The sequence below is a fragment of the Poeciliopsis prolifica genome, unplaced genomic scaffold (assembly GCF_027474105.1).
Source record: "Poeciliopsis prolifica strain line A6 unplaced genomic scaffold, Auburn_PproV2 SCAFFOLD025, whole genome shotgun sequence".
NCBI classification, from domain to species: domain Eukaryota; kingdom Metazoa; phylum Chordata; class Actinopteri; order Cyprinodontiformes; family Poeciliidae; genus Poeciliopsis; species Poeciliopsis prolifica.
This window is the reverse complement of record NW_026562400.1, coordinates 2,729,921-2,744,581: the sequence shown is the minus strand read 5'-3', so window position 1 is coordinate 2,744,581 and position 14,661 is coordinate 2,729,921. Positions and strand designations below refer to the sequence as shown.

The following is a 14,661-nucleotide window of genomic DNA, read 5'->3' as shown; positions in this document are numbered from 1 at the left end:
AATTTAGTGGGATCATGTCAACAGACAGAAATTGAACAAATGAAGTTTATTTTTCTTGCAGAGTTCTTTAACAGCTGGCCTTTAAATATATTTTGTAATGAGAAAGCTTTTACATCATCTTCCTGAGTTAAGGGTCTACCTCTTAATGGCTCTAAAAATAAAGGTCTAGTCAAAGTATGGATAGAAATCTAATTGGTATAAGCTCATAGAGGATGCATTCCTACAAATATCTACAAAACCATCTATGCTTTTGGACACACAGACTTTCTGATTCATGTGTTCATTTTTGGTCCATTTTGATGTCTAAATTAGAAGAGAGCATTTTAAATGGCACCACTTAGACATTTACCATTTACCAGGAGCATTTTAACACAAAAATAAAACTCAAAAGTCCCTCAGAATTATAGAATTTGTTAGTTTTGGTGCCATGAATATTATTTCATCATCTGCACACACTATTTTTGTTTTTCATGCTCGTCCATATCCAAATTTCACACTTTTCCACTTTTCAAGAGCTGTTGAACTGACTTAAAAAAGCAATAAACTCAAAGCAATTCCTAATAAAGTTGTTCATATAGAGACACATCAAGTGAAGACTCAACACCAAAGCCATAATTCTACACTTGTGGAAGTAAATAATACAAAAACTTCACCTTATCCATTCTCCGATCTGGCTGTAGAGATACTGAAGATTAGATATTAGTTACTCCCAAGAGAATTCACTCCGTTCACACCTAAAGATAAGATAGCGACGTGGAAAGCACCAAAAGCACAGGGAGAGTGCACACAAATATTTAAATGATCAACTTTCTGGCTTCGAAGCAACACTTTTAACAACCTGATCCAAGCTGTAGGCCTCTGCTTATCATAAGAGACAAAAACACATGACCTGAAAAACCAAACAAAAGATTAAGTGCCACAGCTCGATAAATATGCCTGTATGTGCATTATTGACTTCAGGGCAAACTCTCATACATATAAACACACACGGAGCAGTCTATCACCAGAGCCATCAGCCGCCACCGCAGACAAACTGACGGATCGATGGCGGGACGTTAGTCACCGTTTCACCAGGAAGAAGCCACTACTTCTGCCCTGATAAGAATCGGTTATATCCTTCGAAAATAAATAAATAAACAAATAAATAACATCCAGTGTGGCTCTGATTGGATTAAAGGGAGAAGGGAAGGGCAAGACAAGCCACCATGAGGTATGGCCAAGCAAATTGGAGCCAGCAGTTGGGCCAGAGAGTCCATTTTGGGGTATAATTTACACAGTGAGGAGCATGAGCTGAATCTAATGTCATTTCCATCAATTTTGCATTTTGGCCCTTTTTTCCCCTTCCCTAAGGCTTTTAGCGGTCATTTGAATCATCTGGAGTAGGACGGCCAGCAAGCATTACAACGTCGGAGACGACATTTAGCGCAGCGACAAAGTAAGAGGTGGTTCTTTATTGTGTGGTGACTGGCTGCAGTATTGTATATCCGCCGCTGCACCATCTTGGAAATGGCTAACAATATGCTAATAGGTTAAGAGCACCAAATAGTCCCAGACAAGCCACTTAATGGATGTTTTATCTGCAGGTCAGGAGTCTCATCAGCTGCCATCTCTCCTGACAAGATGTGCCAAGTCAAATTTAGTGATAAAGTGCTTTTAACAAACAGGCCACAAACTCCTTGGGGCAGGACAAAGGACACAGACACGGAAATGTTTGTGGTGAAACATGAAACCTGTTGGCAAACAATGGAAAATCATTTGAGGGGGGATTCACATTGAAAGCAAAATGATCCGAGGACAAACAGAGATGACAAGGCTTCCTGTCGGAGCTCAAGCTAATTTAACTTCATTTACTAAACCGGTCCCATTTCAAATGGGGACGATTTTTTTGCCAAATTTAGTTTGACGTAGAGACCAAAGCAGAATTTCCTCTTACATTATTACAACTTGAATTTAACAAAGTAAAAGTGAGCAATATCCTTGACATGAAAATTTAAGTCTACTGCCTTTGCTCATTTAAGACTTGGAAGTTTCACAAAATGTTTACAATTTTCATCACATACCCAAATAAAATCAAATAAAATCGACAGCATCAAGTTTGGGAACTATGACCTTGTGTGTCTTAAACAAATAAAACATGGAAAATGTTTCTCATTCACGTTTTAAGCAAGAAAAACTTTATAAAAACAAAATATAAACATATAAGGGCCGGGTGACAGAAATTTGATCAAGATACTTTGTTTAACTAGAAATACTTATTACTTCTTTGCAGTCTTTGTTAAGTGAATATGTGAGAGTGACCGCAAGGCACAGCAACAATAGCCTGACAATCAAATACATGAAAAACACAAACTTACCCATTTAAACTGTTACATAAAGAACTGTGATATACATCACTAAGCTCCACATAGTGACTGCATTTAATTGTATTAATGCTCTCATAAAACCAGCAGACAAGATAATACAAACAGGAAATCTGACAGTAGCTAAAACATACAGAAAATGTTGTTTTCATCTTAAAAGCAAATTATATATATAGTAAAGCTTGGCTTAATTAATGCTCTGGATATGTTGTTCTTGAGTCTGTATACTCAACGATTAATCGATTACTATATTAGTAGACTATCATTTCAGTGATCAATTCATCTTGATTAATCTGATTAATTGTTTCAGCCCTAATTCTCATTAAAACTTGCAAAATGAAAGGAGAAATAATTAATCATTTTCATCTAAAAGATCGATCTTTTAGATGTTATCTCAGCAGATAACATTCAATATTATCTGCTGAGATAATCACAACAGTAATTATCTCAGCATATATATATATATATATATATATATATATATATATATATATACACGGGCAGCAGCTGGAATATAAAGTGCAGATAGACCTTTAGGGGTCACTTTTACTGCTGTAACGCATCACCATCCCATCTGCACAGGTGTCACCCTCCATCTCTCCTCTCAGTGTCCCTAATAAACTCAGTCTATCTCCTCCTCTCTGCGTGGTGGCCGGTGTCCAGCCCAACTGCGGCCCCTCCAAAGACAACAAGGCCTGATAGCAGGGAAACAGGAGTGAGTCGACTGCATAACAAGGACTTATTATGATGATGAAATGTCCTACAAGGTCCCAAACACCCTCTTAAAGAAATCTCTACCTCTGATAAGGGGAGTCTAACAGTCACCCACCCTAAGGCATGCGGGGGAGGAGGGAAGGGTTCTAACCTGATTGGATCGGCGGCTCAGAGGGGGCGCGTGTAACAAAATCAAATGGCCGTCAAGCCTGTGTCATGCATAATTAATTGGGCCTTCTACGACCAAGTACAGGAAAATCCATGGTCATTTGATTAGAGGGGGTTTGGAGGACTCTGAAGTGCACCGCTGTCTGAGCTGCTTCCACACCATCCCCAGTGAGGATGGTGTCACAGAAACATCAAGCAACTTAAAGTTCAAGTTTGCTTTCAGCTGGAAGTTCAAGTTAGACCTGGAGGTAGGATGAGCTCATTAATCAGGGAGAGACATCCAACATCAAAGCTCATCCAAAATAAACAAACAAACAGAAATAATCTAATGTTCATAATTGAGCAAAGAAAAAAAAAAATACAAGCAAGCAGAAATCAGGATAGCTCCACAAATGCTGGCATTTATGGAAGAAGGGTAAGAAGAAACATTTTTTCTGGCAAATTCCTCTGTCCAACAGTCGCTTTTCATAGAAGGGCAAGAAGTCATCTGTTCAGTTTTCAATAAGCCAAATATGAACAAAGTGGAGGAAGATCTTCTGGATCAGTTGAGACCAAACTGACCCTTTTTAACAAATGCAAAACACTTTGTGTTCCAGAAAACCTGATGCTGAAACCTGATTTAAATGTAGGATTCTGCTAACCTTCTTACTATGAAGATGTATTTTTGTGCGAGTGTACCTTGAATTAAAAAAGTTTAATTACTTCCATAATTTATTTAAGTAGTGAAACTTATGCATTTTATTATACAGAATGATGCATTTAAAAATGGATTTCAGTTCATCAACTGAATTAAATAGAAACCTTCTGAATATCATGTACCAGCTAGAAGGAGATGCTGATTTTGTAATGATGCTTCTTAGTTAGAATTTCCACTTTTTTCTGCTTTTATCTGCTTTCTTTTTGGGTATCAGCTCTGCCTTGACTTTTTTCTATCATTCTTTAAATAAAACAAGACATTCACTAATTGTTTTGAGGTTCTGTCTACTTCATAGAATTCTATTTTACACAACATAATCATAAAAAATATCTCCTATAATTTCTTAAGAAATTACAGTTAAGAAGACAAATGCTAAAGCACCAAAAACATTTGCGTGAGGATGCTGCCATCTGTAGGACAACTAAAGAACTACACATTGTAATCAAGTCGATTTTTGTATGCAGGCAGAACTTTATTCAAAAAGAATATATATTGGAATTATAGATGAATATATTTACACATGTAAATAGATGATAACGCATAAAAAATTGAGCTTCAATTGCTGTAATCTCTCTATGCACCCAGTGTGCATATGAAAATGTCTTTCAGAAGGTTTTTTTTTAATAAGGACAACTCCCTCTCATTCTAGGGAGATTTTCTGACGTCATCTTTAAATCAGTCACATGTCTCCAATAAAAAAATAAAACAATCCACCATCATGAGTCCATCGCTGCTGGAAATGGAAGACGGCTCCCTTCTGCGTCTCGCCATCATCTTTCCCACAACAGAGACATTTTTCTTTATCATTTTTCAGTTCCTTTATTTTTGTACTGCCAGTAGTTATACTCCGGATCTGCTCTCAGATCCCGTTAGTAGGAGCTGTCGTCTGGACCAACCGACTGCTACTGTCCAATCAGACTCGAGTGATTTTGTTAGGAGACTCAACTGGGTGTTGCAATGAAGATGAAGGTTGAAAACTGTGGAGCAGTACCTGCTGGCATGAGGGAGACGGGAGGAGCGTCTTCCTAGTTAGCCAGGTGCGGCTGAACTTCAGGGATGAGCGAGGTGAAGAAAGTGCTGATGAAGGCCCACGCCACGCTGAGGATGCTTGGCTCTGGCAGGGCCGCAGCCAGAACCTGATCTTCGTTGCCCCCACCTCCTTCCTCACCGCTGTCATCATCCTCCATTCCCTCATCCATCAGTCGCTCCTGGGACAAACAGATACAGACATAATCAGTGTCACATACTTACTCATGTTTTCAAGGTAACATTTTTTGCACAATCCTGTTGAATAATAATTTACGTTAATAAATTATAGGCTAATAAATAAAAATGCGCAAAGAAACAAGTTAATTGTTGAATGTACAACAAACTGCGTCTTTTGCATCTTCTGGCATCAAATCAATTATTTTTCCTCACATATGGATTTTCTGAAGAGTCAATTTTGATACAACATGGAGAGAGAAAAATAGTCACGAGATACAGATACATTTGGAAGAGGATTTCATCTGATGAGTTCGGGGCTTTTGCAGAAAAAAAGGAAAATGTAACATTTTCTTTATTTTCTCAAGCAATAAAACACAGAAAACAGAGAATCTGATGCATCAAACTCACAATTTCCTGCATTTCCTGCTGCCTCTGCACCTCTCCTGGAGGAGCGCCGGCCCTTTCTCCTCTGACGTTCCGCTGTTCTGGTCTGAAGGGAAACCACTGAGCCTGGTGCCTGAAAATCATAAATAAGTTGAAATAAAAAGAAACCGAAAGTGATCAAAAAAGGAAACAAATGGCATCTCAAGCTGTGGACAACAGGTGGAAAATTATTTCCAATTTATCCAGAATTGGTCAAATGCGTAAAGCCAATTCCATATTTTTCAAGAACATGTGTAAAATGTACCAAATATGTAACATAATGGCAATGTTATGATTGCATTTCCATGTAAGGTGATTGCAAAACAGATATTAGGAATCCTGACCTCAATATGAGCAGTGTGGGACTATAGTCATTAAGAACAAATAAAAAATAAAGGATCTAAAGAAAAACTAGATTAACAGAAAAAAGAACAACATTTTCTGCAACTGCACAGAAGAACAGAGGCGGCTCTTTGAACTCTGTTCTGACCTCGTTCTATGTGTTTCTGTTCGGCCCGATTTTCCTAACAATGCATACAGAAAGTATGAGTGACTTGTACTTTACAAAGTACTTACAGATAGACGAGCAACATGGCGCTGACCACCATGACAAAGCGGCTGAAGGAGGAGTAGAAGTAAATGATGCTCAGCAGAACTCCAGCCCGTGACACCGTGTACAACCAGTCCAGCCAGTCCTGGTTCAGCTCGTCGTCGTTCAGCACCGGGCCGCCCTGTGCGTTCATCTGCACTGGGTTGGCAGGCAGGTTCTCTTGTAGAGGGTCCTGGGCTGGGTTCGGGCCCAGTGGAGGCTGCACAGCTTCATTGGGCTGAGCGGGCTGATGGGGGGATGAAGAGGGTGGGGATGGAGGAGGAGGAGCGCTGGGAGGCTGTAACGCAGCTACTGCTGCCTGACTGTAAGGAAAAAAAAGTATTATAAATGCATAAAATGATGTCAACATTGAGAGGAAGAACAATTCAAATTGAAATCCAAGGTAAGATTCCCATAAGGAAGCTTGTTCACACAATAACATTTCAGGGCTGCAGCTAAAGATTATGATAATGATAATAACAATTAATCAGGAAAACAAAAAAATGGCACACTGTGCACATTTTTTATTACATTTCTTAAGTTTATTTTAAACAATAATTGAAATACATAAAAATTAAGATGCTCAAATAATTCAGTTTCTTTTTAAGAAAATAAAAACCTAAAATGCAATAACATAGAACTGATTTAGTGAACACTTGATCATTCTTAACAATGAATGCATCTGCAGCTAACAAAAACCAGGGAAGATAAGTAATTTCTGCTTTACTGATCGTCAGTAGTGAAAGAATATTTTGTTGATATATAGAAATTTATTTCCCTGATCTTAAATGCAAAATGTATATATATATATATATATATATATATATATATATATATATATATATATATATATATATATATATATATATATATATATATATATATATATATATATAAAAATGGCATGTTTTATTCTTTTTAATACGATTACCAAATTAGATAGTGATTATTTCAATAACTGATTGTTTCCTACCAATAAGGTTGTAGAAGTGAACTCCAGCAACACACTTACTATTGCATGTAGTAGTGGCGCGCATACATCTGCTGCCACCACAGCATCTGCATGGGCATGTTGGCAGGAAGGCCGCCTTGTAGAGGCGCTCCTTCTGGGCTGTGGAACATTACAGTTTATTAGTTAATATAATAACACAGAGGCACAGAAAGCAGAAGAAAAGTACACATTGTATTTGTATAAAATGTAATTAATCTTCAGAGTGTTGCCAGAATTTTTCCTCAATGTGAAGTTTATTGAACTCAAACATATTTTACAGTTTCGTTTCCAGCTTTGTAAAGTACAAGATGTTCCCTTCTTTAAATTAATCGGTATGCTCCTGGGATCTCTGACTGTTTAAGTATCACTTGTGTGTCTGGGTTTGTGTCTGGAACTTCTTAAAGTTCAGGTGGTTTTTCCAAAAAAGCTGAATAGAAACCAGTTACTAAAAGGTCACCTTATAAAAAGAGGAATTTAGTCCTGCTGCTGTCTGATGATGCAAGTAATCACTTGTTTTCATCTCTCAACAGGCAAATGTATTATAATTATGTTAAGCAATATTGCTTTATTAATAAATATTACTTTATTGGGAATATTTATGTCAATAAAGCAAGGTAATATTAACATAAATAATTAGAGAAAAAATGCTGCTCATGCCACTTATTTAGTTCAACAATTTATAGGTATTTAGAAAATAATAAGAAGGTATGACCAGTAATTATGACTTTCCTTTTCTGATTCCACTTTAACAATCACAACTTTGTGGATTGTTTTTCCATTTCATTGTATGAGTGAGTTACAGCGGTTGTTATTTACCACAGAGTATTAGGGTTAGAAAAAAATAATTACAAGAATAAAGTCATATTACCAGAATATAATAGTAGTAGAATGAAGTGATAAATAATCCATACATAAAAAAATAATGAAAAAAACTTTAAATGAGAAATGTTACACATCTTGTGCAGTTATACTTTGGTTTAACAAACTTAATCTTTTAACATGGTCACATCAGATCTTCATAACTATTGACGTTTGCTCTCATTCAAATTTTTTTTCAAGTCTTTATGACTTTCTTCTGGTATTGTTGTGTCTATTTTGCAAATATATGACTTTTCTCTCATGATTTCTAAAACAACAACAAAAAATTAAGGCCTTTATATTACGGTTTTCATTCAAAACTTGCTCACTAGTGGGGAGCACCGTTGGTTGTCTGAGGATGGTAGGAGGGAGGGCCACTGCGACGCCTTAACTCATCGTAAGATCCGGGGAGAGATGAAGAGATAGAAGAGGAGGAGGCTGATTGGCTTTCCAGGTTTGGCTTTGAGGCAGGTGAGGAGGAGCTGCTGCCATCTGAACTCTGCAAAAACATATAAACACTGATATAACCACACAAATAAGTTACAGTTATGAAGAAGACAAATTAATGCAAGCAAGAAGTCTAAAAACTAAATCTTCTGTGAAGTGAAATACTTTCGTCACAGAAAATCTTTATCTGGTTTCTGACTGTTTTTTTTAAATATGTTTGCTCACGCCGGAGTCAGAAGCAGAGGAGTTGGAGGGAGTGTGAGGCATTGGCGAGCCTGAGGGACCAAAAGATGGATAATCTAGATGCATCACGTGGTATTCATCCTGCTGTAGGGTTGATCATGCTGCAGACAACCAAATAATTTGAGATATGAGAGAGGATAGGCAGCAAAATAACAAGAGAGACAAAGCCAGAAGCAGAGGAAGAGGAGCGATTACAGTGGAACAGGATGGAAGTCACACACACACAATAATCCCCTTTTGTTTGTTTGAACAGCCAGTGTTTGACAGACAGCCTGTTTCAGTTCCCCCACAGACTGAGGCACAATGAGGCAACTAAATAAACAACACTGTAGTTTCAAAGCTCACTGCAGAATTAAATGGGATAGTAACACCCTTCAATTTATTAATAATGGTCTGAAACCTTGGACAGCTGTGAAACTGCAAATGTTCTTTGTGGTTGTGTGATCCATATATCAAAAATTGTCCATAAAAAAATCAAACAATTGTCGTACAGAAATTACAAAACACTAGATTTTACCTGGTAAACGTAACAGCTCAAACTTTCAGTGTTACGACAAAGTCATTTTCATTCAGAAAAAAAATACTTATGAAGTTCCAGCTGAGAGAAACTTGTCAAGTAACCAACAGATAAGATTATAAACATGGAAATTATGTGTTTCAACAACAAACAAATGTGTGAAATGGTATGCATAATTTATTACTCTCATGTTGCTTTATCTACCATTCCAAAACAGCAAAATTTACCAAAATATAGATTCAACAGTCAAACACAAATGATAAAAATAAATACAAATAAAACTCAAACAGGTTAATTTATTACACCAATAGTGCAACTGTTAATCTAATCAATAACAATAATCATTTACTGAAAAAAAAAAAACATATTGTAAAACAAAGCAGCATCATTGATTATTCTTTCATGAAACTCACAGTGGGAAAACAATCTGAACACACAATTCCCACAATATTGTCAAATTTTGGGGTTTTAAAACATTATCAACTTATATTATTTTCATGGTGTGACTAGTGACTAATTCTTCTTTTGATGAATCAGAGATGTTTTTTTAAACTCCCATTTGAAATTTCATATTTTCACATAATGCATTACCTGCAGATAATGTTCTAGCATTGCTTACCTCTGTGATCGCATTGCGGTCTTCCTCAGTAAATCTGCTCCAGTTTTTTGGATTGCTGCAAAACAAACAAAACATTAATTATATGATGAAGTGATGCAGAGTGTTACAATTTAAATTCAAGCCATACATAAAAAAATCAAAAACAACTCAGGTTAATAATTTGCTTAATTCAATGTTTGCAAGCTCGATTCAGGTTACCTAACTTCAATGTCATGAACACACCATGCAGTAGGTTTGCACACAAGTTTCAGTCACTGTTTGAAGTACAACATTTTAATCAATCTTGAATTAGGTTGAAAATTCACCTTCAGGTTCCCGACATTTATAGCAGTAATGGTGCTGAGGAACAGAAGCTAAATTGCATTTTCTTAGAACAGGACACAGTAGATAAAACTAGAGACTATAAGCATGATGATTATTTGTAGAACAATCAAATATGTTGACAGAATTGTAAACTTGTGATTTAAATCCTTACATGCATTAACTTTATAAGGAAATATATGAGATTCCATTTTTTGTCATGAAGCAAAACAGAAAACCAAAGACAAACTCGTCTCAGAAAAATATCTTTTCATAAAATCAGTTGACCTTCAGATGCCTTGAGGAATGTAATTTTCTATTACTAACATGCATGTTTGGCTGCTGTACCAGCAACTGAAAGCAAAACAAGCTCTGTGAGCTGCTATCTAAACAGGTTAGATAGTTTTTTACTAACTAAATAAGAGTGTCTACTTTTGAATTGTTTACTAAAGTGAGGTCAGTTCTTTATGCTAAAACATGAACATACTTGATGAAAATGCTGCCACTCCTCTTATGATATGAACTGAAGCTAATGTAGCAAAAACTCTAAGGACAAACCCATCTGAAATTAACCAGAAATAATCGGAAACATGTATTTGTAGCTAGTTAACTAACAGCAGTTCAATGAGCCTGGATGAAACTGGAAAGATGAACTTTTATTACAACCTTATTTCTGACAAAAATGCCCCATCAAATTGATGTTTTGAGTAAAGTGGTGTGTTGATTCAATTATACTAGCAGACTGGTTTGGATTTCAAAGCATATTCCGGGAATCTAGCACAGACTCACTTCCAAACAACCAAACAAAAGGAAAACCGATCTGTATGTGCAAACTGTTGGCTATTTTCCAAAAAACAAAACAAAAAAAGAAGTAACCATCTTTATGTGGCTGATCACAAGACTGAGCTAACCAGAAACCAATTTCTCTGTTTAACTCATAGCAGTTTGAGGCTTTAAGACAATCTTCTGGTGAAGGCGATCCTAAAATTTCATTTATGAGTACATACTTTTTGTGATGCAATTATGAACTAAAGTAAAAATGAATGTCACATAACTATATTGTTCACCCTGAAAACCTTGTTCCAGTCAAGAAGTCTTATTTGTTGCAATCTTTATTTGGTCTGACAAGGATAACATCTGTGGGATACTTTATATTTTTGAGTAATAACTGTGGTTTCATCTTAAAAATAAAATTTAGACAAACAAAAACGCAAGAAAAATTGGAGAAATGCAGATTCTCAAAATGAATTCAAACTACACAACTTCAACATCTCTGTGTCTGCCTTTCTAGCTGTACGGCCAGACAGAGATTTAAGGAAAAGCAACAAAAACAAATGAGGTGGATTAGCAAAACTTATCAACAACTGATGGTGACATCTACAGTATGTTATTGTGGGATATTGTCTCTGCTGCCCAGAAATCAAGCTGTTAGCAGCAGTCTTCAGTCAGAGGTCCCTTTAGGTTCGCTGCAAGACTGACTGCTACTGGAGATCTTTCATGCATCACCATCATACCTGGATGATATTAGTCTTAATGATACATGTAATTTCCATTTTGGATTTAAAAAAAGTTAATTGAATTAAAAAGGATTTTAAAAAATAAGTAAAATAAATTGATAAAATATATTTAATGTGCTCTATTTACTGACTGCACATTTTGAATGAGATGTAAGTGAATGAACAGAATTTGTTTGGTAAGCTCTAGGACATCATTCTTATTGAAAAAAGCCTATAAAAAACAGTATAGTCATTTTTCCCTAAAGTCTTTCTTAGCTGTTTGTTTAGTTTTAGAAAGGGAAGTGCAGAAAAAGGAATTTACTTTTAAATGATACATGTAAGACTTTGAACAATAGCTAAATCTTAACAGTTACTTGACCATCAAAACCCCTTTTTCAACAATAAAATACTGGAGACACTAAAATAGAGATTTTACTGTTTTATGACTGAAATGAAAAATAATAATAATAATATTCAATGTAACAGAGTAGAAAACACACAACAGGTTTATAGTTTACACATATATACTCCATACAACCTAATTCTTTACTTGCAGAAATACACAAAACAAAGGTCAAAACAGAAACTAAATGTCACTGAGGCGCAGTTTCAGGGTTTCTGTTGACACTACTGCCATGTTCACTGGCATTTAAATCTTCCCTCAGAGGCAGAAGCCTTGTGGAGTCACACGTAATAACAGCGACCTACACAATTAGACATTTTCAAATTCGCTTTTTAAAAGACAAACTGAATAGTTTTAAAGGAAGTTTTTATTTAAACCCTATTCATGAAGCTACGGTTAGCTTGCTAGCTTGTTAGCTAGTTTAACTAGCCACGTATCACGTCGTTACTTCACTGATAACATATTTATCCGTCTGTCTTTTATACATATACTCAACAAATACATTTCTGTACCTGTTTCCTCCTTTAACAGCGTCGTCTCCTCACCCCTGCTCGTCTCGGCTCGCCTGCCTTGTTGTTATAATGTCGACTAAGGGGGCGGAACCCACGTGACCACCACCTTCATAACAGCTGATTATGACGTCAAGGAGCTTCCTGGCTGGCCATGTTGGAGGACACGCAGGTCTGAAGCGACAAATAAACTGCGACGCGTGTTCCTTCATGGATGCACAATGCCGAGTGTCTGCGCTATAGTCGGCTGTGGAAACCGAGGTCAGAGGGACGTGAAAAGCTTCTTCCGGTTACCGGCGGTCATCACGAACCAGGGCGAGAAAACGGAGAGCTTCTCCAGGCGGAGGCGATGTTTGTGGCTGTCAAGAATAGCGAGGGATAATCTGCGGGATTCAACGCTGCCTTACATCCGCGTCTGCTCGGATCACTTCGTGTCAGGTTAGTCAGTGTTACTGTTGTAGTTCCAGCATGGAACAAGGTGGGTTATAAAGTGAGAATGTAATTTACTGTTGTCAGGGCAACAAAAGGTAACTGTCGAATCAAACAGTTTATTTCCTCTGCAAGGTGCATACATATTTTTGTCTCTAAATGTCACCAACTTTTTTTCAAAACTTGCCAAATAAAACCTTTGACCTTTTCTAAATAGTTTTGCTTAGAGGCAGCAATAAATAAGCAACGATTGGTATGGCCAATATTTTCTGTTTTATACTTGCATTATTACTATGTATTTTTTATTTATTTATTTTTAAATAAATTTGAAACAAATCGCAAGCTTTTTTTTAAGGCGAAAAAGGTTTAGGCAAATTAACATTCATCAATAATATCAGAGATTTACATTTAGACCTTATATATAGGTATATTTTTTTTTTTCGATTTGACATTTATTGTTAAGATAGAGATTAACCATTTAGATTTAATATTTATGTTAACATTTAGATTTAATAAAATTTTATAAAATGTCAGCATGGCAATTTCTGAGGTATTTGTTACACATTATTAAAAGTGTAGATAAAAGTAAGCTAAATATATAAGACATTGTCTGCTAGGACTTTTGCCTGTTCAAATTTTACACTTGAGATTTAATGATGAGCAGCAATAGCAAATGAGGTGGATTAGCAGTGCTTGGCAACTACTGATGGCATCTTCCAGGAAATGTTAAAGTGGACGACATTCCACAGTGGAGTGGAATGTTGTTGTTACTGCCTGGAAATTGAGCCTGTCATGATGGTCATAAGGCTGGCATGCAGCAACAGTCTTCAGTCAGAGGTCTTTTCAGATTTGTTGCAAGGTGGACTGCTACTGGAGATCTTTCCTGCCCTCACCATCACCTTCCACAACGACTCTAACAATATTTGAATGACATGAGTTACGACAATTGTCATTTTCCCTTTGGGATAAATAAAGTATTTTTGAAATTTTGTGTAATTTTAAAGTAAATCATATTGTGCTGAATTTTGTTTTCTCTTAGGCCGACCTTCTGCTCTGTATGATGACGCCAACCCAGACTGGGCGCCTTCTATAAATCTGGGTTGTGATGGGATGGATGAGGCAACGACGCCCACTGGAGGCACACAACGCAGAAGGAAGAGTTATAGCAGAGAAAAAATTTTAGAGCAAGTTGCTGCTTCAGCATTGCTTGATCTAAGCGATGCTGCTCATGAAGACAATGAGGAAAATACTGAACACAGAAAATCAGTTAACGTTCAGACTGATCTCACCTCTGAATCCATCACTGCAATGCAGATGGAAATAAAGAGACTCATAGAGGAAAACAGAACTTTGAGGAAGGATGTTGGAGCTATAAAATTCATGGACTTTTAAATTCAACTTGAGTGACTTTTGAAAGTACAAAGAATGACATTGCATAGAATGATAGTTTTGTTTTACTGTGGCCACTTAGCCGTGTTCCTCCAGTCAGATGTGGATGGTGCGAAAAACTCATCTTTAAAAGCTTGATTTGCAAATAATACTGATAAGGTTCACGTTATTAGTGTTTCAAATTGTTATATTACGCATCACAATTTATATTACATGGTAAGAAGGAACCTTCGTTACATATGAGGCCAACACCAATGATTGTCTGTTTGAGGTCCTGATCATCCATGATTTGCAGCAGACACC

At 36.6% G+C, this 14,661-nt stretch overlaps 1 protein-coding gene across 1 annotated transcript; it reads right to left on the bottom strand.

Annotated features, from left to right (window-relative positions):
- Window positions 1–4,386: 4,386 nt before the first annotated feature.
- On the bottom strand, window positions 4,387–12,664 carry herpud2 (HERPUD family member 2). The gene is made up of 8 exons (XM_055047319.1): window positions 12,544–12,664; window positions 9,833–9,887; window positions 8,679–8,797; window positions 8,336–8,505; window positions 7,170–7,268; window positions 6,145–6,480; window positions 5,554–5,662; window positions 4,387–5,147 (listed from the first exon to the last, which is right to left on the bottom strand). The coding sequence occupies exons 3-8, from the start codon at window positions 8,760–8,762 to the stop codon at window positions 4,965–4,967; spliced, it is 981 nt and encodes a 326-aa protein (XP_054903294.1). The 5' UTR covers window positions 8,763–8,797; window positions 9,833–9,887; window positions 12,544–12,664; the 3' UTR covers window positions 4,387–4,964.
- Window positions 12,665–14,661: the final 1,997 nt, after the last annotated feature.